At 41.2% G+C, this 26040-nt stretch overlaps 1 protein-coding gene and 1 pseudogene across 1 annotated transcript in view; one reads left to right on the forward strand and one right to left on the reverse strand.

Annotated features, from left to right (window-relative positions):
* The window catches only part of SLC35B4 (solute carrier family 35 member B4), a 41000-nt gene that overhangs the window by 6575 nt on the left and 8385 nt on the right, over positions 1–26040 (reverse strand). The window contains exons 2-9 of the mRNA XM_019959106.2: positions 15528–15641; positions 11378–11480; positions 9945–9994; positions 7066–7147; positions 6786–6846; positions 5040–5149; positions 3384–3459; positions 470–545 (exon numbers count right to left, since the gene is read on the reverse strand). Of these exons, the coding sequence (XP_019814665.1) occupies positions 470–545; positions 3384–3459; positions 5040–5149; positions 6786–6846; positions 7066–7147; positions 9945–9994; positions 11378–11480; positions 15528–15641 (672 nt within the window). The remainder of the gene's footprint in view (positions 1–469; positions 546–3383; positions 3460–5039; positions 5150–6785; positions 6847–7065; positions 7148–9944; positions 9995–11377; positions 11481–15527; positions 15642–26040) is intronic.
* LOC109557836 (selenide, water dikinase 2-like) lies at positions 22474–25169 on the forward strand (annotated as a pseudogene).

Raw genomic sequence — 26040 nt, forward strand, 5'->3', positions numbered from 1 at the left:
TTCCATGGACTGTCTAGTCCACAGGGTCACAAAGAGTTGGACATGACTGAGCAACTTTCAAGGTGGTTCAAAAGAGCCATTTTAAAAATTAGGCCTTATTTAATTTGAAATCTCTTGCAGAATTTTGTGGCAGCTTGTGAAATATCCTAGGATACTGGAAAACTCCATGTAGAAATCATAGAGGATTTCTGTCACATACTAATTCTTAGTTACCCATTGACTTCTATCCCCCCACCCAGAGGTTTTCCTTCCTGGTGTCTTATGACTTACTGACCTTCCACACCGCCAGCATCTCTTTGCCCCTCTCTCCCTGCAACAAAGGAGTTCACTGGATGGGCCTGTCTCCTATTTACTGCAGAAAAGATCAGAGCAAAAGCGAAATTCATGTCACTGCACCGTTAGAAGAAAAAACATTTCTGTGGCAAAAGAGCACAGCAAAGACCACATGGCAGAGGAGTGCAAAGGATACTGAGTGATGACGTTCATGAGGAGGTAGAACCACATGATGGGCACTGTCACACCAACGACTGGAACCTGATACAGTTCTGCGGAGATTGAGAGACAGTCGTATCACTTTGGATAGCTTATGTTTTCATCCCTTTGAACACAGTAACACAGATGAACATAGTAGAGATAGCAACCTTATTTCTCTTGCAAATAGACTTGGGTCATATACTTTACTTGCCTTGATTCCAGGCTACATTGTCCTCAAGAGTCATTACACTGGTTTCTTAAAACAAATTGTATTTTAACTTTAAACTTTTTACCTTTCACCTGACTAGGACCCCACTTTACAGAGAAAGATTGTGCAACACAGAGAAGTTCAAACTGATACGGTCTTAAGTATACTTGTCTTAAGATACTTGTCTTGAGAGACAAGCCCTAAATAAATGCCATTTGGAAATATGTTCAATCCTACCAGTAATCAAAGAATTCTAAATTATTACAAGGCCATACCATTCTATATCTATTAACTTAGCAATTAAACACTTATAATAATATCCTGATCTGGCAAGGTGGTGGCAGAACTAGCAGCCATTCAGTGGGTGGTAGTATAAATTGGTGTTTTCAAAATCAATTTCACAATAGGTATTAAGTGGTCCTAAAGGCATTGATTCTTATTATCAGGAATTAGTCCTAGTTAATTCAAAAGAAAAACAAATTCAACATACATTGTGGTGGTGTTTACAATAAAGGAAAAACTAAATCAGTCACAACGCCCAGTGATAAGAGCAAGGACTATGTAAGCAAAGGTACTTTAACTAGATGTGACATTATACACTTGATTTAAAAAAAAAAAAAAATCACATAGATTATATATAGTCACATAAAAAACGCAGAACGAAAGTGAAAAAGAAAGTGTAAAATTATATTTACACAAGGATTATGACTGTGTGACAATATATGTAAACAGTGTCAGGATGGAAACTGGTAAAACGAAATTAGCTCATGTGTAGGGCAACAGAACTGTAACTTTCCTTCCTTGAAATACATTCTTATGTTTAGTTTTATATAATGAGGCTTGCACAGCAAATATATGGGAGGAAATAAAATATTCAAGATCAAAGAGAATAAGGACATAGTAATCCTTGAAGGATCAGTCTTTTTATATTGTTAAATTGTGTGGAAGGCTTGAATTATACGGGCTTCCCTGGTGGCTCAGACAATAAAGAATCTACCTGCAATGTGAGAGACTCGGATTCAATCCCTGGGTCAGGAAAGATCCTCTGGAGAAAGGAAAGGCTACCCACTCCAGTACTCTTGCCTGGAGAATGCCATGGACAGAGGTGTCTGTCCATGGGGTCACAAAGAGTCAGACATGACTGAGCCACTAAAACTTTCACTTGAATTATACAGCATAACTGAGTGAAGTCTAACAAAGTGATGCTGAAACATGGTTAGTACATGAACATTAATTTTCTTTTGCAAAAAATAAAAATTTATATACATATAAATAATTTCTGAAATTCTACATCTGGACTAGTGGGAAATCCCAATAATTTAGTGTTCTATTGTCTTTGAAATACTTAGCAAGTACTGAAATGAAAAGAAAGTCAACAAATGTTATTACTGTATAATAACTTGAGAGATTCACTGTATCAGCTTGCTGGGGAAAGACAATCCATATGATGTACAGTATTTAGACGGATGTTCAGTTTCCTTGCAAATAACAAGTTCATCTGAGACGAAAAAATGTATACTCAGGAATGGTTTTAAAGAAGTTGAAGGCAGACCTTAAAAGATTTTTTTATAAAAATACCCATCCCTGTGACTTCTAGAAGGAGCATTCAAGTAACTAAATCAGTATCAATCTCAAGGAACTTGATAATGTATTTATTTCAATAGCCCTCTGCTATATGGAGCCTCTTAAGAGGCCTTAGAAAACACTGCGTTAAAAATCATCTATTTGTCAATTATATCTCAATTTTTTTAAAAAGTCAGAACCAATTGAATAATTCAGAGCCTTAACAACTTTCTTACATGCCATCATCACACACTTTTTTGTAGGCAAATGGGAGATACAACTTTGCAGACTCAGAGAACAGTCAAACTTCACAACTTGTGACCAGATAGCAAACAAATGTTTACTGAGCCCCTACTGTCATTCTGCAAAACACACTTACCATTTTATAGGTCCGAGCAACATAAAGCCTTAATTTTAAAAATATTTGTTCCCTTTGTATTCATTTGTCTGTATAACATGCTCTGTCTTTTAGTAGATAATGAGATTATACTGGGTTGACTAAAAAGTTTGTTCAAATTTTTCATTACATCTTATGGGAAAACCCAAAGGAATTTTGGGGCCAACCTAACATTGGTAATTTCTTTTAAGTTAACTAGCAATTATTAGCTAATGTACTAAACGGCCACTGTAAAAAGTAATAGCCAGCTCGCACTGTAGCCACCTGAACTGATTTTGCTTATTCTTGCGGCCTATCTACCCTGTTGTCATTTCTGTGCCTCCTTGCTTGGAGGCAGCTCAGCCTGTATCTGTGAGATGTGCCTTTCCTAGCAGAGGGAGGAACAGGAGGAAAGAAGCTGGAGTGCTGTCCAACTTCTCATGGCTCCAGTCACTGCAGTATTATTACTGTTTGTTTGCATTCTCAGATCATACATCCCTATTCAAATGCAAACAGCACACAAATTCCAAAGCAAAACAGAAAATTTGAAGATATTGTCTTACTTCATTGGCAAATAATTGAGAAGTGCCTGCAAAAGCTTTTGTTTCTGCAACCACTGATTAATGGCACTATATTTCAGGAAGGTGGCATGGGGATGGGTGATCTGGATATGACAGAAACTGCAGAGGTGAAGTCACGAGTTAAACTGAGATGCTGCCTCTGAAACTGTCAGGTAATTCTACTGGATAACCCCAAACTCACCAGAATTATTGAACAGAACTGCATGGTCATAAATGTCAGAAGCCAAGAAGATGAAACCAGGAAGTGGAAGGGCATGCTACAGGAAGAAACATTTCATGTAAATTTAAATGCAAAAACATTACAGAAATATAGAGTATTTTTTACAATGATTGAAAGTTTTACAAGTTGTGTAACAAGCAATATCAAGATAAACAAGTCAGACTTGTTAAAAGTATCCAGTGCTTTTAATAGCCTCCCAGGTGGCACCAATGGTAAAGAACCTGCCTGTCAGTGCAGGAGATGTAAGAGGCATGGGTTCATTCCCTAGGTTGGGAAGATCCACTGGAGAAGAGAATGGCAACCTACTCCAGTACTCTTGCCTGGAGAATCAATGGACTGAGGAGCCTGGTAGGCTACAGTCCATGGGGTCGCGAAGAGTCAGACACAACTTAAGCGACTGGGCACATACGCAGTGCCTTTTAAAGCACTGGATACTTTTAATAAGTCTTGACATTGTATGGCATGATATCAACCTGCGAATTACAGTTCTTGCCCCATAGAAGCTGATGGTCATTACAAAACAATAGAGCTAGCATCCTTTCCTCAACAAAAGGGAATGAGAAATTGAAACAGTCATTCTGCCCAAAGGATCTGCCTACATCTTACTATTTTTGAGACTGGTTAAACAATATAACGGATTTAAAAATTATACAGAACGTGAAGGCAGATTTTAGGGAGTTCGTGAAACTAATGGGAGAGACACTAGAGGACAATATGAAGTCGGGGAAAAGAAATGAAGACAGAGAGAGAGAGAGTGGAGAGGAAGCGGAAACGATAGGTAAGCAAATATTAAGGTGCCTGACACCCACCCACCCACCACCACCACCACCACCACAGTAAACATTTACTAAGGAATCACAGGAAACATTTACCAAGCAGTTTACTATCTGCCAGGTACTGTGCTAAAAGAAACATGGGAACCAAACAGAATGCTCCTTTATTTTTTAAACTCCCAGCCACATACTGTAGCTTGAGATTAAATATCTCAAATTGCTTGTTTGCAACTTCAGTTCAAAAGGTTCCCAGGGAAGGACTCCCTGAGGTTACTGAACCTGGAGGCAACGTTATCCCTGATACCTTGAGGAGTTGGGCGTTATCGCAACAGAAAAGAGTGGGGAGAAACAAGAAAGCTAGAGAAGGTGGCTCTAGATCAGCAATTTCAAACAAGAGGCGAAAGGGCAAATAATTAGCTAATTAAGCTCTCTCTCAAAGGAATAAAGCCTGTCTGAGTGGCTTACTCCTCAAACCCCACCCAGTTCTCCCCAACTCCTGCCTGCACATCTTTTCCTTGGCATAGGGCTTTTGGAACTTCTGTTCCCTTTCCAGGTTTCCATATTGGTTTTAACTTGATTTCATCTTTAGGAACATTGGGTTCCTAGAAGGGAATGGTTGTTCCTGGCAGACATATTCTGTTCACACTGACTAATAACAATCATTTCTTGTAGAGAACCATGCAGGCTATTAAAAGTGCCAAAGTCAGTGGGCCCCAAAGCAGTTTACTGGATAATAAATTGATCCTTCAACTATATCAGAAAGATGGTATATCATACTTGAACTAATATACTACAAAAACAACTCAGTAATTTTCCTTTTCCCCAGGTTCAAGAAATCGCTTACATTATAAAATAAAGCCTCCTTGGAGTGTTTCCCGAATTGTTTGTACAGAGTCTCTTGGAAAATACCCATCCTTGCGGACATCAGAAGAGCGAAAGTCAGTGCCCCAATGCCTGAAAAGCAAACATGGAATTACAAACGCCCATACTAACTAACTTCTCAAAAAACATTTATTCTTTTCTTAAAAAAAAAAAAAAATTTATTCAGTTCTACAAATATTACACACTAAATTAAACATGGACCATGCACAAAATTTAAAAAGAAATAAAAATCAACCACCATATTACCATCCAGTCCTAAATAGTTTGCTATCTTTCCCTGTATATGTTACTTAGATAGATATATGTTAGATATTGGGTTAACTAAAAGTTCATTCGGGATTTTCTAAGATCTTACAGAATGCTCAAAGGAGATTTTTGGCCAACCCAATAGATACTTTATGCTGAGATGGGATCATAATGAGTATGTAATTTCATATCTTTTTATACATGATCTTTTTCCTGGATTTTCCTTCAAGTCATTACATTAAAAATGTTTTCAAAAGTATGATTTAAAAACGGCATACTGTTCTATCATGTGGACTGTACCATACTTAAATGTCTTACAAGAGAAGAATGGTTAGATTACTTCTAATTATTTCATCATTAAAATCAACATATATCCCAAACAATAATAATAAACAAAATGTTGATTATTCCCTTAGGAGAAACTCTTATAAGGGGGATTACTGAGACAAAGGTTGTAGACATTTAAAAAGCTCAAATACATAATTTTTTGCCCAGAGAGTCTGTGTCAATTTACCATAAACAATCTATATGAATATGGCTGCCTTACTGCACCCTCAGCATCAGTGAGAATAATCAATATCTAGCCAGTATAATAGGCCAAAACAAAAAGGTACTGCATTTTGGTTTCAGTTTGCATTTCTTTGTTTAGTAAACCAGTGAGGCTGAACATAAGTTTATTGAATATTAATTCTGTGCCCATGAATTGTGTGTTAAAGTCTTTCATTCTTATTGGAGAAAGTATCTTCCTAATACTCATAAAGATCTTCCTACGTTAAGAATAGCAACCTAAAGGGATAAAGCTGCAAAGTCAAGAAGCAAGGAGAATCCAGTTCTTTCACTGCCACTTTTCTTCCAGTTGGTCAGTCTCCATCTCTTATTGCTATCACTGACTCTCCCTTCCCTGTAAGATACAGCAAGGGCAAAGCTCTATAGGAGTTGTTTCATTAAACAAAGAGATATCTGTATTTTTAAAAATCACCCAGGATTCTGATGACCAGTCAGGTTTGGGAACATTGCCATGTGGAAGAGCTTATGAAGAAAAGAAATCTAAGATTTAGAAATGGGTCCTACAGAAATTTGAAGAGTCAACTGCTGTAATGTGCCCTCCTTTTGTAGAAGCTTCTGCTCAGCAGACAGATCATAAAGAAATGGATGACACTCCCATTGTTCCCACAGAGTGTGATGGGCAACTAGACACAGGCTTTTCTGTCTATACTAGTGGCAACCAGGAAAACATCCATGTTGTAGAACACGCTACCATGAACACAGACATTTTCATTTTAGTTTCTTCAACCCTAAGGTTCAGAGATATATAGTTCCAGGTGCCTCTCTCTTCCATGGCATAATCTGTTGAGTTGAAGCTTCTTGCTTCAACTTCTTGCCAAGAAACATATCCCTTAGGAGAAAACTCTGAAAACAGAACTGCAGAGGCAATTAGCTTTACTGTAATTACTGTACTTGCCTAGCAACCACCACGCAAATGCCTGGAATCCATCATTCTCAGTTGAGCTGGACTGGGAAGTCTAGGAAATAAAAAAACATATGAGGTACAGAGACCAGAACTACAGGCAAGGGACCTTGATACAAGGAAAATATTTATGTTACCCATTTCCCTCCATAATTCTCTTTCGAAGATGTAAATCCTTATATTACATGAGCACTTACATTTATTGTATCATTAATAAGTACCTGGGCACCCCTGGTGAGGAGTGAATAGAAATCATTTGTGAACAGACTCTTACCACCTGCTTTGCTGACATGAAAGTGCAAACAAATATCCCCACAGACACCAGGGCAATGGAGGTATATTTGAAGATACTGTATCTGCAAAAATAATAAAAAGAGCACAGATATGAATTTCCACATGATGCTGACAGTAAGATGGTTCATGAAAGTACAGATCACCAAGACATGATCAAGGGGATCACTTTTCAGCACAGTCCACCTAAGTCTGTGCGTGAAAGAATCAGGATACTACTCATTTCTAGACCACACCCTTTCTGGTGGTGTCCAAGACTTGGTACACCAGTAGACTGTTTCATCAGAAAACAAAAAAAGGCATATCAGGCACGACAGCCCATTCTGCTCTTGCGTCTAAATGAAAGCCTGACAGATCTTAATATAGAATTCCTGTTGCTTTTCCTGGTTTCTGGGGCCCAAACCTAGTGTGAGGAGACATAGCCTGCAGAGGAAGGACAGGACAGAAGGACTACCAGGACAAGCAGCAGGATTCCACACTCAAAAAAGAATTCAACTGTCCCTTTTCAGGGGAGGGTGTTGTCTTAATGTCTCTTAATGACTTAAATATTGTTTTTAAATGTTGGCATAGTTGGATAAAGCGAGTAATACTAAACCAATAGGACTATTAGCAGGAATAATGGTGGCATTTCACATTAACTAAAATAGTATCAATTAACATCCCTCTCAGGCTCTTGGTGATGAAGCAAAAAGCCTCCGGCGACAATGAAGAGACATTAAAACCTTACATCTGAAATTTTCTACTCAAATATTTTGTATAGTTCTGGTCACAGCATGTCAGAAAAAGGCCAAGGGGTGACTAAGAACTGGCTAAGGGGTGGGGCAAGGAGCCAAAAGCACCACTCTAGAGAAGAGGGGTGGGTGAGGAGACAGGCACTGCTGCCGCAGATGTATAAACAGACGGGAGCTCTTCAGTCTGCAATGATCGGAGAGAGGTCTAAAATTCAGGTCTGAACAATCATGAAGAACACAGTTAAGGTGAAGAGAGGTTTGGTTTTCAAATCCTGGAATGGGGAACACACTATAAACTTGAAGGGGTGCTACTCAAAATAAGCAAAAGGAGATGATAAATGACTAATCCATGATATAGATAGTTAGCTTAGAGAAGTTTCTGCTCTCTGGGTAAGACCCACTGGACAGAGTCAAAAACAGAGAGAGAGAGATGACAGACTCAGAACAGGTTCTTAAGGAAAAATTAGATGTTTGATAAAGGCCCCTGACATTTGGGGTATGTCAGAATATTAACGCATTCCTTTTATAGTAAGTTCTGTATCCCTGCTATGCACCAAAACCAAAGGTTATGAAGACCACAGGTCTGTCCCAATGTGAATTTTACACTACCAAGAAGCACAGGGGTCACTTCAAAGGTAATGAGCCTTGAGCATTATCTCTGTATGCTTGAACAGAAGAGCCTGAAAAAGCAATCACTACAAGGGTGCTCTCATCTGGGGAGTATCTGAGCCTCGGGAGATAAAGAGCTCATCACCAGGAGCCAGCAGGACAGGACAATTACCCTTTTCATGACCCAGTCCTTTTCAGCATAGGTTCCCATGCTGAATTGACAGCTACTTTCCAAGCTGGTACAGAGTTCCAGTACTGGGATTGGGTATGGACTACATTGAAAAGCTGGCACCAACTCACATTTTTGGTCCTAACAGTGAGGCTGAACTTTCCCTAAGAAATGTTCCAACCTGTATGTGCTGTCTCTGCCCCTTGCCCCTCCTCCTTGGGTGTGAGGGGTGAGGTTCTGAAAGAAGGTGAGACACAAATCCCTGGAAACAGCATCCCAGGTACTGCTACTTTTTTTTTAAAGATTGTTTTTTGATGTAGACCATTTTTAAAGTGTTTATTGCATTTGTTACAATATTGCTTCTGTTTTATGCTTTGGGGTCATGTGGGATCTTAGCTCAACCAGGGATGGAACCCGCACTGCCTGAATTAGAAGGCAAAGTCTTAACCACTGGACATTCAGGAAAGTCCCTCATGTACTTCTGATACTTCCCAACTGTACCCAGAGAGAGCTGCTCATGATAGTCACAAAGATCAGTCCTAAAACTTTTCCTTGCCTCTTCTTGGCCACTTGGGCCTTTGTTAGGAATCTTCTTTGTAATGCGTATGATTATTCCTTAGTTCGCTATGTTGTATGCTTCCTAGGAGAGCACTGTCCCACAGAACTTTGGTAAATCTGGAAATGTTCCACATCTGGGCTCTCCAATATGGTCACCACTAGTCACACATGGCTACTGAACATTTAAAATGTGACTAGAGAGGTGGAGAAAGTATATATTTTATTTTATTTACTTCTTAATATTTAAATTTAAGTGTAAATAGTCACATGTAGCCAGTGATGACCACGTGGGACAGTGAAGTTCTAGATCAATTTGCTTCATAAGTTACTGTTGTTATCTAGTTGTGAAGTTGTGTCTGATTCTCTGTGGACTATAGCTTGCCAGGCTCCTCTGTCCATGGGATTTCCCAGACAAGAAGCCTGGAGTGAGTTGCCCTTCCCTTCTCCAGGGGATCTTCCCAACCCAGGGATCAAACCTAGGGCTCTTGCATTGGCAGACAGATTTCTTTACCACTGAGCCACCAGGGAAGCCTGGCTTCACACGTTAGTATGGTACTAAAGATTTAATGACAAGAGTCTGTTAATTCTACACAGAGAAAATGCTGCTCCAAAGACACAGACGGGGCCTCTTCCCTGACCCACTGCCTCAGGAGTGGGCCTCACTGTCACAGACAGAACCAAGAAGCAAGGCAGATGGCCAAGAGCAAACTTATCACCTCTATGAGAAAAGGGATCCAGACAAAATTGGGGCTCAGGTGAACCTTCCTATATACAAAATAAAAGAGCACTGCTTACCTTTTTTTCAAAATGATAATTCCTAGAATCATGTTGGCAATTAGAGAACCCTGTAAAGAGAGACAACAGTTTTAGTGCATGAGGGAAAGAAAATAATGTAATTCAAGACAAACATGAACATAGACAAGGGGGAGAAACAACTGCAAAGATGGAGGTTAGGATTAATAACTAGTGAGAATCACTTGTTCTTAGGACAGCAAAAAGGACAAACTATAAAAATCTACCTCAGAAAATAACAACACCTTTTAAAGATGACATTAAGAATAAAAACGATCAGTTCCCAACATGGTCACAGGTGAAGCGAGGGCTAGCAGGAATATTACAGACTTATTTTTGGCAGATTTTCTAATTAATTGTTGTTGTTTGTTCTTTATTTGCTAAGTCATGTCCAACTCTTTTGCAGCCCCATGGACTGTAACCCATCAGGCTCCTCTGTGCATGGAATTCTCCAGGCAAGAATACTGGAGTGGGTTGCCATTCTCCTGCAGGGTATCTTCCCCACCCAGGGACTGAACCCAGATCTCCTGCTTGACAGGAGGACTCTTTCCTACTGAGGCACCTGGGACACCCACATAATTCACAGGAGCCTTAAATAAGCTTCTCCCGAGCTGTTTGACTGAATGAAGTTGTGCAGGGACCTCTCTGTCCTCTCAAAAGGCATCAGTCAGCCAGCAAGTGTTTATTGAAAGTCTACTCTGTGCGCAATGCTCTGAAGGTCATCTTAGTTATTATAATCAGCTCTGGAAAGTTCCTTTAGGGAAATCTCACATTTCATCTCACAAAAATCTCAGGCCACACAAAAAAGTTATTATTCCAATTTTCACCCATTTTGCATTCCTCTACAAGCCTAACTACATTCCCCTTTGAGTTTCTCTCTGGTTCTTCAGGAAACACTCTGTCCTTATTTATACACAGACTAAACGAAGCTCTCCTACCATGCCTGAGGCAAAGACGAAAACCTCTGCTGCTTAAGGAGAAACCCTACCTTCCTCAACAATATCCCTTCAGCTAATTATCTCAAGTCTCTGCTTTCAAAAACCAGCAGAAAAAAGAAGTAATCTATACCACATACTAGAAGTAAATATAATTTTACAGAAGAAACAAAAAGTGATGAGAACATAGTTAAACAACATTCATAGCAAGACTGAATATAAAACCAACCAGAAAATTAAAGGCAAGATCTGTTATCTGGGGAAATTTTAACTTTTCTTTTATTAACTGCCAATAAGCCCTCTGATAAATGAAAGTAAACCATCCACCTTCACATTTCTGTCTTTTTGCCTTCCATCTCAGATGAAATTCAGTCTCTTTTCATTCATCCATGAGACCTAGTCTTACACCCTAGACTTTACTTCCTATAGGACCTTTGAATTTAACGGACCCACTTAACTTCATTTTCCAGAGGAACATATGCATGTGAGTCTGAGACTTACAGATCTAAATATCATGTGCAGGGGCATGGCAATGTTGAGATTCAGGGCATAGTTGTTCACCACGCTGACGGTGAAGAACATGGTCACCATTACGGCGTAGTACCTGGGAGGCAGAGACAGCAGTTCATCGTCACACAGGGTCCACAATTTCAGGAAAATCAAGTAGGCTAGGAAACACATATTTTTGATTTTAAAAGTATTGTGCTTATCTTCTCTATGTTAAAAGACGGTATCACTACCACCTTAAGTCAAATACCAAGTATATGTGAAAATACTTCACAAAGCTACACTAACACAGAAAAGGTTTGAACTATTGAATGTGACACTATTTTAATATTCTTCCATAATGATAAAAAAAAACAACAAAAAAATTTAGGGACTCTAATCACTTAGATAAAGGGATAAATACAAATGAAAAAATTTTATATTTGTATGCCCCCATTTTGAGCTAGAAAATACTTAAGATGACTTTCATATAAATCAGCTTAAGCCATTTAAAATGTTTTTTTTTTTAATTTATTTTTATTTTTTATTTTTTTTAAAAATGCTTTTCTCTTTTGGTAGGCTAAACATCAGCAATGCCATACAATTCAACCTAATATATTCAAAATGAGAAAAACTGTATTTGAAGTATCAATTCAGTTGCTCAGTTGTGTCTGACTCTTTGTGACTCCAAGAACTAACTACAGCAGGCCAAGCTTCCCTGTCCATAGCATGCCAGGCTTCTCTGTCCATCACCAACTCCTAGACAGTGCTCAAACTCATGTCCATCGAGTTGGTGATGCCATCCAACCATCTCATCCTCTGTCATCCCCTTCTCCTCCTGCCTTCAATCTTTCCCAGCATCAGGATCTTTTCCAATGAATCAGGTCTTCACATCAGGTGGCCAAAGTATTGGAGTTTCAGCTTCAGCATCAGTCCTTCCAATGAATATTCAGGACTCATTTCCTTTAGGATTGACTTGTTGGATCTCCTTGCAGTCCAAGGGACTCTCAAGAGTCTTCTCCAACACCACAGTTCAAAATCATCAGTTCTTCAGGGCTCAGTTTTCTTTATAGTCCAACTCTCACATCCATACATGACTACTGGAAAAACCATAGCTTTGACTAGATGGACCTTTCTTGGCAAAGTAATGTCTCTGCCTTTGAATATGCTGTCTAGGTTGGTCATAGCTTTTCTTCCAAGGAGCAAGCGTCTTTCAATTTCATGGCTGCAGTCACCATCTGCAGTCATTTTGGAGTCCAAGAAAATAAGGTCTGTCACTGTTTCCATTGTTTCCCCATCTATTTGCCATGAAGTGATGGGACTGGATGCCATGATCCTAATTTTTTGAATGTTGGGTTTTAAGCCAACTTTTTCACTCTCCTCTTTCACTTTCATGAAGAAAGAGGCTTTTTAGTTTTTCTTCGCTTTCTGCCATAAGGTTGGTGTCATCTGTATATCTAAGGTTATTGATATTTCTCGCAGCAATCTTGATTCCAGCTTGTGTTTCATTCAGCCCGGCATTTTGCATGATGTACTCCACGTATAAGTTTAATAAGCAGGGTGACAATATACAGTCTTCACATATTACTTTCCCAAATTGGAACCAGTCTGTTGTTCCATGTCTGGTTTTAACTGTTGCTTCTTGACCTGCATACAGATTTCTCAGGAGGCAAGTAAGGTGGTCTGGTATTCCCATCTCTTTAAGAATTTTCCACAATTTGTTGTAATCCACACAGTCAAAGTTTTGGCATATCAACAAAGCAGAAGTAGATGTTTTTCTGGAACCCTCTTGCTTTTTCTGTGATCCAGTGAATGTTGGCAATTTGATCTCTGGTTCTTCTGCCTTTTCTAAACCCAGTCTGAACACCTGGATGTTCTTGGTTCATGTACTGTTGAAGCCTGGCTTGGAGAATTTTGAGCATTACTTCACTAGCATGTGAGATGAGTGTTGTGTGGTTGTTTGAACATTCTTTGGCATTGCCTTTCTTTGGGATTGGAATGAAAACGGACCTTTTCCAGTCCTGTGGCCACTGCTGAGTTTTCCAAATTTGCTGGCATATTGAGTGCAGCACTTTCACACAATCATCTTTTAGTATTTGAAATAGCTCAACTGGAATTCCATCACCTCCACTAGCTTTGTTCATATTTGAAGTATTGGGTTGGCCAAAAAGTTTGTTTGGGGTTTTTTTGCAAGATGTTACAGAAAAACCTGAATGAACTTTACAACCAACCCAAAGCAGAGCTAAAGAATTCAGGGCAAACATGAACAAGTGGTTCCATATTCTTCAGGAAGTGTTGGACGTCTTTGAGCACAGAATCCCATCCTTTTACCCTTTTGCACATCTGGAGAATGGACACACTGAGTCTCAAGTTACCTTCCCTAACAAGAACCAGTTTTGTGTTCCTGGTGAGGTAGAGGGCTCTCTGCCCTCATAGGCAGCCATGCCAGTGCAACATTAACCCAGTCTGGGAAGTTTGAAGAGCTTTACAATGAATGCAGAACCCAGTAATACAGAGATACAAAGTTACTGCTAAGAGCAATTTTACAGCTTCTGAATAATAAACTGTTAGTCATTTTACAAGCTTTTTTGTCCAATTTCCCTTGTCCTGTCTTGAAAAGATGCCATTTGGAGATAGAGTTCATCAAGTTCTTTCAGGATAATTAATTCCAACTATTCCACATCACTGCCTACATATTGCACTGCCTAGAAATTGCTTGTGGGGATGAATGACATGAGCAAGATTTTGATGATGCCTTCTTCACAGATAGAAAATAAAATAGCCAGCACAAACTGCACACATGGGAGCACGGCTGTTAGGGCAAGTTCATGAGGAGCCTCCAAAGGCAGGTTAGGGAGTTTGGGCTTCACTCTGAGTCCAGTGGTGAACCCTGAGCACTTGTGAGAGTGGGTGCTATGATACAATGGTAGGAAGCTGACATGGAGGGATGAACAGGTGATGGGCAGGAGGTCAGCCTGCTAGGCTATTAGTATAAAAGTTAAGGCAAGAGTGAAAATGTTCTTGAGGTATGCTACTGGCTGCCAGAGTAGAAAGAAATAGTGGAAGGAGGAGGAGAAGAAGGACCAGAGGAATAAAAAAAAGGTTGGGGCACCTACTCTGATGTAAATGTTGGTCTTGGAATGAGAAAGTTTTATACAGATACTAAAGCCACTGGGGGACGGGGGTATTTATCCTACTAAATACTCACAACTGGATGGATTACACTTTGTTTTTGTGTGCATGTATCTTTTTTTTTTTTAATTTAATTGAACAACAGGACCTAATGTATAGCACAGGGAACTCTACTCAATATTCTGTAATAGCCTATACAGGAAAAGAATCTGAAAAAGAATAGATATATGTTTATGTATAACGGAATCACTTTGCTGTACACCTGAAACAAATACATTGTTAATCAATGCCACCCCAATATAAAATAAAAATCAAACTAAAAAAATAATAAATACACTTTGATTTCAAGTATCTCATAGCAAGAATGCTGTTTTTCAATACATTGTTTATTATAAGATCTGCCTTGTTTGTATTTGGCCCCATGAGTATAATTACACAAATTTGGACTCATGGATGGAGGTCTGGAAATAAGAATCTTACCTTAACTTGCCATTCATTTTGTTTTGATTGAGGCGAAATTCACATAACAGGAAACCAACCATTTTACAGTGAACAATTCAGTGGTATTTAGTATTATGTTGACCAAAAAGTTTGTTCGGGTTACAGAAAAACCAACCCAATATATTACAATGTTATGTAACTACCACCCCCATCTCCAAAAGCCATTCGTTTTTTTAAAAGTAACAACAGTACGACTCTTACCATATTTGGTTACCATCACGAGGATAACACACATAAGTACTTAAAAACTGGCTACCACACTAGGCCTTTAACTGACCATATGCCAGACACAGAAGATACACAGACACACACACACACACGAGTTATTTTAAGTGTTGTGGCAGGAACTGTATTCTAAAAACAGGCTCCCTGGAGTTTCACCACATATTAAATTCAGAAAATGAATTATTCTACTGATATCTTTGATATAAATCTTATAAAAAGGATGCCTCACATTCCTTTTATATGGTTACGAGAAGAATAGCTGTTAAGTTTTTTAAAAGGGCTAAAAGAAGACTTCAACGTGCCATACCTTATTGGGATAGCCGGACGCTTCCTTCCCAAATCAGCCTCAAAGAGGAAGCCTTCCACAGCGATAAATAAAAACTGTGCAAATGTCACAATGTTCCCACATCCTGGGTGTTTCCTGTGGAGTGGATAACAGAAAGGAAAAAAAAAAGCACAGAAAACTGAGCTAAAGGGCAGTGAGACTTGTTTTACTGGTAGTTCAGAATAACAGGGAAGATGGATTTCTATTACCCACTGTCCATCTTTATCTGCGTTTTCATATCCCATGGATCTCACAAACACAGCAACAGACCCACAGAGAAGAACATCAGCTTTCTTCCTTCACTCTTCCGAGGGTGCAGCAGGCCAGGAGGAAGAACCACTCTGATAATGCTCATTCCAAGAACTATGATACAACTTTCCCAGTGAACTGTAGGAAGTTAGTCATAGGCTCTCAGTGGGATCCTCACTTAACCAAGAGGGCTTTAGTCCAGATCCTTGTCAGCTTGGACACAAAGTCCAGGGACAGAAATATGCTCAGGTCTCCTGTACTGTTTTAGCTTCCCTTGTGGCTCAGCTGGTAAAGAGTCCACTTGTAATGTGGGAGACCTGGGTTCAATCCCTAGTTTGGGAAGATCTCCTGGAGAAAGGAAAGGCTACCCACTCCAGTATTCTGGCCTGGAGAATTCCATGGACTGTATAGTCCAAGGGGTCGCAAAGTGACATGACTGAGCCACTTTCATTTTGACCTGTAATGTTTACATATCCTCCCGACCAGGAATCTCCAAAACTGTTGTCAATCAAAGACTCCTGTCCAATGTTGACCACAAGAACACTACCTTAGACAGAGACCCGATGCGGGCAACAACTGGTTGGGGGGACAGGGACGCGGAATCTTACTCTTTTTCTAAGTATAAAGCACAGGATAAACATACAGCATGTAAGTCCATTTATAGTGTATCTGCAGAGGGATGACTAGGGGAAAAAATATGCCCACAAAGGGTCTTTTGTGGGCACTGGGGGAGGGGCAATGATGAAGACAAGACTGAGGAGCACTGCTACAGTCTACCAGTCTCCACCATCCTTAACACAAATGTGCTAGGCACTCAACATACATCCTGGAATTCACTGGAACCTCTTCAGTCATCTATGCAAGGGTTGCGGGATCTTCCACAGTGACGCTTAGGAACAAATCTACAAGGTAGTAAAATTCTCTGACATTCCTCTTGAGGCACTTTGTGAAAGTTAGTTACTTAATACGTGTGGTTTGCTTTCAGCCTCATTTAGCATCATGTAGTGCTGCCCCATCACTGGAAGAAGGACAAAGTGAGCAGCTGTCTTTGTTTTCCTGAATCTTCCACAGTGCTCACATTACCATTATTCCCATATTATGAAACAGAGCCTCCCAATTCTATATCCACATCTTAACCAAAGACATTTACTCAAGCCTAGTGATTAGAGGGATTTAACAATTATTATATATTAAAATAACATTATTTATTAACAACTCCATTCTCTATCGGTGGTGTGTGCGCGCTCAGTTACTCAATCGTGTCCTACTCTCTGACCCCCTATGGACTGCAGCCCGCCAGGCTCCTCTGTCCATGGGATTCTCCAGGCAAGAATACTGGCGTGGGTTGCCATGCCCTCCTCCAGGGGATCTTCCTGACACAGGGACTGAACCCACATCTCCTGCACCTACTGCATTGCAGGTGAATTCTTTTCTGCTGAGCCACCAGGGAAGCCCCTATTGGTGGTATTAATATCAAAATAGCAATCCCAAGGATCTCATTCTTAAACTCACTAAATAAAAATAACTATGCCAAGCATAAGCCATTCCTGTATGGAGCTGTGCTTTCCATCTGAAGCGGAACTGTTGCTCCTCTCTAGGCTCTACTGCTTATGAAGGCTTCCTTGAAAACTACTGCTCTGTATTCAACAATCTATTTTGGCACTCCTTATGTTTGAGGGACAGGGCGAAACATTGCAGGAATTCACACATAATCATATAAGTCATTTCCCTCATTCAAGGAACTAATCAAGACTATGAGCCTAAATATAAATGACAGGAGAGGGAACTTTAGCTTTAGCACAGCTCTCTTCAACTCCAGCTGAAATGAAAGTGAAAGTTGCTCAGTCCTGTCCGACTCTTTGCGACCCCATGGACTACACAGTCCATGGAATTCTCCAGGCCACAATACTGGAGTGGGTAACCTTTCCTTTCTCCAGGGGATCTTCCTAACCCAGGTCTCCTGCATTGCAGGCAGATTCTTCACCTTCACCAGCTGAACCGCAACGGAACCCCAAGAATACTGGAGTGGGTAGCCCCTATCCCTTCTTCAGTAGATCTTCCAGATCCAGGAATCAAACCGAGATCTCCTGCATTGCAGGCAGATTCTTTACCAGCTGAGCCACAAGGGACTCAGGCTAGGCTGCTCTTTAAAAACCTGTAAGCCTGAGAAGCCTCACCCTCCTCTGTGGGGTTGGGCCCTGGAATGTGCACTTTGAAAGCTTCCCACTAGATCCTAATGTGCACCCAGAGCTGAGAAGCACTAGGGTAGGTCTGGGAGGTCTAGGAGTGTGTGTGTGTATAAGACGCACAAGTCTTAAGGGCTGCCATGGGGCTGAGAGTCCGTGTGCTCCACAGAACTTGTGCATGCCAAGTTGCTACAGTCACATCTGACTCTTTGTGACCCTACGGCTTAGAAGCACACAGTGACATGCAGGATCCAGCTCTGCCACTTACCTGATGACGGCGGAAGTTAATTACCCTAAGTTTAGTTCCCTTATCTTTAAAGTGGGAACAGTACTAGTGCCCAATCTCCTTGAGTAAATAAGCCAGTCCCTGAAATGCACCTGACGGAGGGAAAAGGCAAAGAGCAGAACACTAGGATGCCTCCCAACCTAAGTATAGTAACTCTTTTAAAGACATTTATACTGACCAGGTTTTCTCACCTGTAAAATAGAAGTGATGTATTTTTAATGTCATAGTGAGGATTCAATGAGAAATCAACAATCACAGGACTCGGTCCAAGAAGGGCTCATGATACTTTTTGCTTTCCCTTCCATTTTCTCTTTATCAATGGCTTAGGCCAATTCAACTAATGAATAATTATTGAGAACATTCTGCATGTGCAGTTAAGTGCTGGCTGTGAGGGAGCTGCCAACTAAAATGAGACATGATCCCTGCCAAGCATGGATGGAGTAAGAGGCAGAAGGAACCCAGTGCCCTGATCCTTCTTCCTGGATGGTTAAAGGGTGTCCTGTTCATCTTCATGCTTCCAGTCTCTGGGCACTGAGTCTGGCCTTCACTCAAGCAACTGAAGCAAACATGACCTAGAATATTAGGATTGTATGAAAGTTAAAAAGAAACTACTTCAAAAAAAAAAAAAGGATTCCCTTTAAAAGTATATTCTTCCTATCCTACCCAGGACATTTTAAAGTGCATCATAACAGGATTGGATCAAGATGGCAGAGGAGTAGAACGTGGAGCTCACTTTCTCCCACAAATACATCAAAAATACATCTACGTGTGAAACGATTCTCATGGAACACCTACTGAACACTGGCAGAAGACCTCAGACTTTCAAAAGGGCAAGGAAATCTCCATGTAACTGGGTGGGACAAAAAGAGAAAAGAGAAAGGAATCGAGATGGGAACCTGACCCCCTGAAAGGGAGCTGTGAAGGAGGAAAGGTTCCTGCCCCTGGGAATGGCCCTCTCTAGTAGGGAGATCAGCCAGGACAGAGAGGGAGCTTCGGAGTCCTGGAGGAGAGCACAGCAACTCATCTGTAAAAGGAAAAGAGAAAGACCCGCATAGACGGTCAGTGTTGCCCAGCTCTCCCCAGACTGAGATGCTTCTCTACTGGGGTGGGTGGGGGCTGGGTACTGAGGCTCGGGTTTCAGAGCTCAGACTCTGGGGAGAGGACTGGGGTTGGCTGCATGCAGACAGCCTGAGAGGGCTGGCTAGGATGTGGTGTGCCACAGGCAAGGGAGTATGGGAAGATGCTTGGGCCCACCAGCGAAGCAAGGCCATTGTTGGGGGGTGCGTGAGGAGGTGGTGGGCCCACCACAGGAGCTTCCTTCTCTGAGTACACTCTCAGGAGGCAGGGCACAGGCTACTTGAACTCAAGGAGTCCCAAGGAAAGAGACACCATCCAAACCTAAAACAGCCCTCATGCCAAAAAATATTAAACTCACACAAGCTATGCAGGGATGCTCCCACATACAAATAGCCCTCCAAGACTACAGTAGATAGTTGTTTTTTCAAAACTCATAGAGTAAGAGGGATATAAGCAAAATGAAGAAGCAGAGGAAACACTCCCAATTAAAAGACCAAGAAGATTCCCCTGAAGGAACAATGACATAGATCTCCTCAGTCTAAAAGACACCAAGTTCAAAAAGGAGGTAATCAAAATACTGAAGAAATTAAGAAAGGCTATTGACAGAAATGCAAATTACTGTAAAAAAGAACTAGAAACATAAAGAGGCAAGAAAAATTTTTAAATTCACTTGCCAAGACAAAAGTAGAGCTAAAGGCAATGGACAGCAGGATGAATAATGCAGAAGAAAGAGTAAGTGACCTGAAAGACAGAATAATGGAAATTACCCAATCAAAACAGCAGACAGGAAGCCAAATGGAAAAAAAAAGAATGAAAGCAATATAAAAGACTTGTGAGATAATATAAAGCATGCCAATCTATATATATTAGGTATTCTAGAAGGAGAAGAGGGATTGAAAATGTATTTGGAGAAATTATGGCCGAAAACTTTCCAAACCTAAAGAAGGAAACAGATACTCAGATACAGGAAGCACAGAGAGTACCAAACAAGATAAACCCAAACAGACCTATACCAAGACATATTTTAATAAAAATGGCTAAAGCTAAAGAGAGATTTCTAAAGACAGAAACAAAAACAGTCAACTATAGGGCTTCCCTGGTGGCTCAGTGATAAACAACTGATCCAGTAAGATCCCACACGTGATGTAGAGCAACTAAGCCCATGTACCACAACTACTGAGTCTGTGCTCTAGACCCTGAGGGTCACAACGATTGAAGCCCGCACTTCAGGGCCTGCACTCTGCAACAAGAGAAGCCAGCACAATGAGAAGCCTGTGCACCGCACCTAGAGAGAAGCCCCTGCTCGCTGCAACTAGAGAGAGCCCGCACAGCAACAAAGACCCAGCAAAGCCAAAAATAAGTAAATAAAATTACTTTTTAAAATGAGTTAAGTATAAGGGAACCCCCCATAAGGCTATGAGCTGATTTCTCCACAGAAACACTGAAGGTCAGAAGGGAGTGGCAAAACATATTCAAAGTCTTGGAAGGGAAAAATATGGAGCTTAGATTACTCTACCCAGCAAGATCATCATTCAGAAGAAATAAAGAATTTCTTAGACAAGCAAAAACTAAACAAATACAGCAACTTTAAAAACTATCCCAAAAGAAATATTGAAAGGGCTTCTCCAAATAGAAAAAAAGCAAGACCATATAGGAAGGAGGAAATCACAATTGGAAAGTAAATCATTTAAATTGGCCAGTACACAGATTAAAAAAAAAAACAACCTACTTGTGAAAGTGATGATCAACACAAGGAACAAGAAAAAGATAAACATGAAAATGTAAAAAAAGACACCAAAATCAGAGGGAAGGACAGTAAGAAAATACAGATTTAAAAAAAAAAAAAAGTGTTTGAGCCTATAGTCTGAAGCAATCTAAAGCAATATGAAGGGGTTAACACAATTGGGGAAAAAAAGGTGGGCTACCACAAATCGAAAACATTGATTCTCAAAAACCAAAAAGAAGAGAACACAAGCATAAAATATATCAAACCACAAAAAGAAACAGAAGAATCAACTGGAAAACAAAGTTTAAAATGACAATAAATACATGCTGCTGCTGCTGCTAAGTCGCTTCAGTCATGTCCGACTCTGTGCAACCCCATAAACGGCAGCCCACCAGGCTCCCCCACCCCTGGGATTATCCAGGCAAGAACCCTGGAGTGGGTTGCCATTTCCTTCTCCAATGCATGAAAGTGAAAAGTGAAAGTGAAGTCGCTCAGTCGTGCCAGACTCTTAGCAACCCCATGGACTGCAGCCTACCAGGCTCCTCTGTCCATGCGATTTTCCAGGCAAGAGTACTGGAGTGGGTTGCCATTGCCTTCTCTAATAAATACATATGTATCAATAATTACCTTAAATGTCAATGAACTGAATGCTCCAATCAAAAGAACAAAGTGGCAGACTGGATTTAAAAACAAGAGCCTACAATATGCTGCCTACAGTATGAGACCCACCTTAGGGCAAAGGACACACATGGGCTGAAAGTGAGGGAATGGAAAAAACATATTTCATACAAATGGAAATGACAAGAAAGGAGTTGCAGTACTCATATCAGACAAAATAGACCTTAAAGCAAAGGCTATAAACAAAGATAAAGAAGAACACTATATAATGATTAAAGGATCAATACAAGAAAAGTATTTTACACTCATCCACATATATGCACCTAATAGAGGAGCACTCGAATACATACAACAAACACTGACATAAAAGGAGAAATTGATGAGCATATAATAGTAGGAGACTTTAGCTTCTCACTCACATCAATGGACAGATCTTCTAGACAGAAAATCAATAAGGCAACAGAGATCCTAAATAATACAATAGAATTGACGTTTTTCAGGACATTATAACCGCCTTCTTCCCCGAAAAAGAAAACACATTCTTTTCAAGTGCACATGGAACATTCTCTAGGATTGACCACACACTAGGGCACAAACTAACTTCAACAAATATAAGAGTATAGAAGGAGGCCCTGGAGCGTGTGGTGTGGCGGCAGTTGGGCTGCGCGAGTTGTGCCAGAGAGAGACTCTGCGGTAATATCTGTTACGCCTTGCTAACTGGAGTGGAAAGTAAAAGGGACCTCTCCTCCTCCATCTTCTTTTTTCTATCTCTGCCGGGCGGGCATGATGGCACAAGCCGCAGCGACAGGTGCCAGCAAGAGGCTATGGCTGAGGTGGCCGCGGGGGGAGAAGGTTCCTCAGGCCCGGCAGGCTTGCCTCGAAGCCGGGGCCTGTCGAACAGGCCCTTCGAGCCCCAGGCATTGGGTCGCAGCCGGAGCTGGCGGCTCACTGGCTTCGGCATGCAAGGCTGAGCCTGCAAGGCCCCCCAGGGGATGCTGCTCAAACTCCAGGCGGGACTGACGCAACCGGAAGTACGACCAGCGCTGGGCCAGAGCCTCGTCGGAGGCCTTGAAGAGATGGCCCAGGAAGCCGATCTGCCTGGTGAGGGCAGAGCCCAGCCCGCCCTTCCCCAGCCTCGGCATTGGGATGGATTCCCGCATCATACCCCTGAGGCACAGGGGGCCTGTCCTTGGTGCAGACCACCGACCTCTTTTACCCCTCGGTGGAAGATCCCTACAGTGATGGGGCCCATCACATGCACCAACGTGCTGAGTGACCGCTATGCCATGGGCATTACTGAGTGTGACAACATGTTGATGCTAATCAGCGTCAGCCAGAGCATGCCTGAGGAGGAGTGAGAAAAGATCACACCACTCATGATCAAAGGCTTTCGGGATGCTGCCGAGGAAGGAGGGACTGCAGTGACTGGGGGGCAAACGGTGGTATTATCATTGGTGGGGTTGCGACTGTGGTATATCAACCAAATGAATTCATCCTGCCTGACAGTGGGGCAGTTGGGGATGTGCTTGTGTTAACTAAACCCTTAGGAACCCAAGTTGCCTGTCAATGCCCACCAATGACTGGATAATCCTGAAGGATGGAATAAGATAAAGATGGTGTTCTTCAGAGAAGAGGTAGAACTGGGCTATCAGGAAGCTATGTTCAACATGGCTACCCTCGATAGAATTCAGTTCAGTTCAGTCGCTCAGTCATGTCGGACTCTTTGCGACCCCATGAATGCCAGCACACCAGGCCTCCCTGTCCATCACCATCTCCCGAAGTTCACTCAAACCCACATCCATCGAGTCAGTGATGCCATCCAGCCATCTCATCCTCTGTCGTCCCCTTCTCCTCCTGCCCCCAATCCCTCCCAGCATCAGAGTCTTTTCCAATGAGTCAACTCTTCGCATGAGGTGGCCAAAGTACTGGAGTTTCAGCTTTAGCATCATTCCTTCCAAAGAAATCCCAGGGCTGATCTCCTTCAGAATGGTCTGGTTGGATCTCCTTGCAGTCCAAGGGACTCTCAAGAGTCTTCTTCAACACCACAGTTCAAAAGCATCAATTCTTCGGCGCTCAGCCTTCTTCATAGTCCAACTCTCACATCCATACATGACCACAGGAAAAACCATAGCCTTGACTAGACGGACCTTTGTTGGCAAAGTAATGTCTCTGCTTTTGAATATGCTATCTAGGTTGGTCATAACTTTCCTTCCAAGGAGTAAGCATCTTTTAATTTCATGGCTGCAGTCACCATCTGCAGTGATTTTGGAGCCCAGAAAAATAAAGTCTGACACTGTTTCCACTGTTTCCCCATCTATTTCCCATGAAGTGATGGGACCGGATGCCATGATCTTAGTTTTCTGAATGTGGAGCTTTAAGCCAACTTTTTCACTCTCCACTTTCACTTTCATCAAGAGGCTTTTTAGTTCCTCTTCACTTTCTGCCATAAGGGTAGTGTCATCTGCATATCTGAGGTTATTGATATAGAACAGAGAAATGAAGTGTCCTTTGTCATTTGTAATCTGCCCAGCATTGCCAAGATGGCTGCCATCAGCCAGGCCAGCAGGTGCTCTGGTTTCCTGCAAGGAACCTCAGCAGAAACTTCTGGAGGGCTACTGATTTGTCTGCCAAGAGAACAGACAGTTCACTTTTGTTCAGAAATCAAATCTTCAAAGTATGGAGAGGGTCGTCAAGCCCGGATTGTCAGTATTCTTGAAAAGGGAAACCAGACAGCCTGAATCATTGACAAGCCTCACGTTATTGAGGTCCTGCCTTGTGGGGCCACTGGTACTGCTCTTGCTCCTGAGAACTCCAGTGCCTCCTCTGAGCCTGGCTTGTGAGATGGAACAGCAGAAGTTGTACACAAGCATGGACCATTCTCTACAGTTGATTTTAGGAAGAAATTTCCAAAGAAGGCTGCCCGGTTAGTACTTCCAGCTGCTCTTCCTAGGTAATTTGAATCAGCCCATCAAAAACTGCAGATTCCAAGGCCAGAAGTAACATTTTTGGACTTCCAAGGGGTAGATTTGTTCATCTCTTGAGTGGAAAAAGAGCAGGAAACCCCATTTCCTCTTTCCAAGAGCAAGATGAGATTATTCAGGTTTGAGATACTTTTCTTGGCACAGGGTTAATTGATTTTTTTCACAAGGAGTGAGGTTATTTATTAAAATTACATGGACACCAAAAATAGATTGCAAAATGAAAAACACTTAGATCAGAAGCAAATAAGTTTGGACCAATACTGTTGATAAACTGAAACTGTTATGAGAGATTAAAATGCAATGTCAAATTCTTATTGGACTACTCTGAAATACTGGCTCTTTCCTACTCTGGAGCAGAATTGAGCAGCTTGTCCAATGACTGGGAAAGGGGGACCTCCAACCACCTTACTTGATCTCTGCTAACAATGTCTCTCTCTAAATCCCTTTAAGGACTGGGAGAAGCAGAGCAAACCTCAGAGCCCAGGCCTTGGTGGATATTAAGATGTTAAATCTTGTGTTGAAAATTCCTGGTGATTTCATCAATAAAGCTATTTCTAGTGAAATAAAGAATTTTGTTGGGGAAAAAAAAATTACTTCAAGCATCTTCTCTGACCACAACAGCATGAAACTATAGATCAAATACAGGATAAGAAATGAGGGAGGGGGGGGGAAGATTATATGGGAACTAAACAACGTACAAAAAACCAATGGGTCAATGAGGAAATCAAAAAGGAAATTAAAAAATACCTTGAAACAAATGACAATGAAAATACAACCATACAAAAATCTATAGGATGTAGTAAAAGTAGTTCTTAGAGGGACATTCCCAGTGATACAGGCCTTCCTCAAAATATTAGAAAAATCTGAAATAATAACCTACCACCTAAAATAATTAGAAAAAGAAGAACAAACAAAATCTAAAGCCAGAAGAAGGAAGGAAATAATAAAGATTATGTGTGAAAGTTGCTCAGTTGTGTCTGACTCTTTGAGACCCCATGGACGGTAGCCTGCCAGGCTTCTCTGTCTATGGAATTCTCCAAGAAATTCTACTGGCATAAGTAGCCATTCCCTTCCTCAGGGGATCTTCCCAACCCAGGCATTGATCCCAGGTCTCCCTACTGCAGGCAGATTCTCTGCCATCTGAGCCACCATGGAAGATTAGTGAGGGAATAAATAAAATAGAAATTAAAAGGGCAACAGAAAAAATAAGTCAATAAAACCAAGAGCTGGTTCTTTGAAAGGGTGAACAAAACTGACAAACTTCTGGCCAGGATCACCAAGAAGAAAAGAGAGAAGAGAACAAGTAAGAAATGAAAAGGGAGAAACCACAACTGATAACACACAAATACATAAAAACCTTAATAGAATACTA

Source organism: Bos indicus, chromosome 4 (genome assembly GCF_029378745.1).
Source record: "Bos indicus isolate NIAB-ARS_2022 breed Sahiwal x Tharparkar chromosome 4, NIAB-ARS_B.indTharparkar_mat_pri_1.0, whole genome shotgun sequence".
NCBI classification, from domain to species: Eukaryota; Metazoa; Chordata; class Mammalia; order Artiodactyla; family Bovidae; genus Bos; species Bos indicus.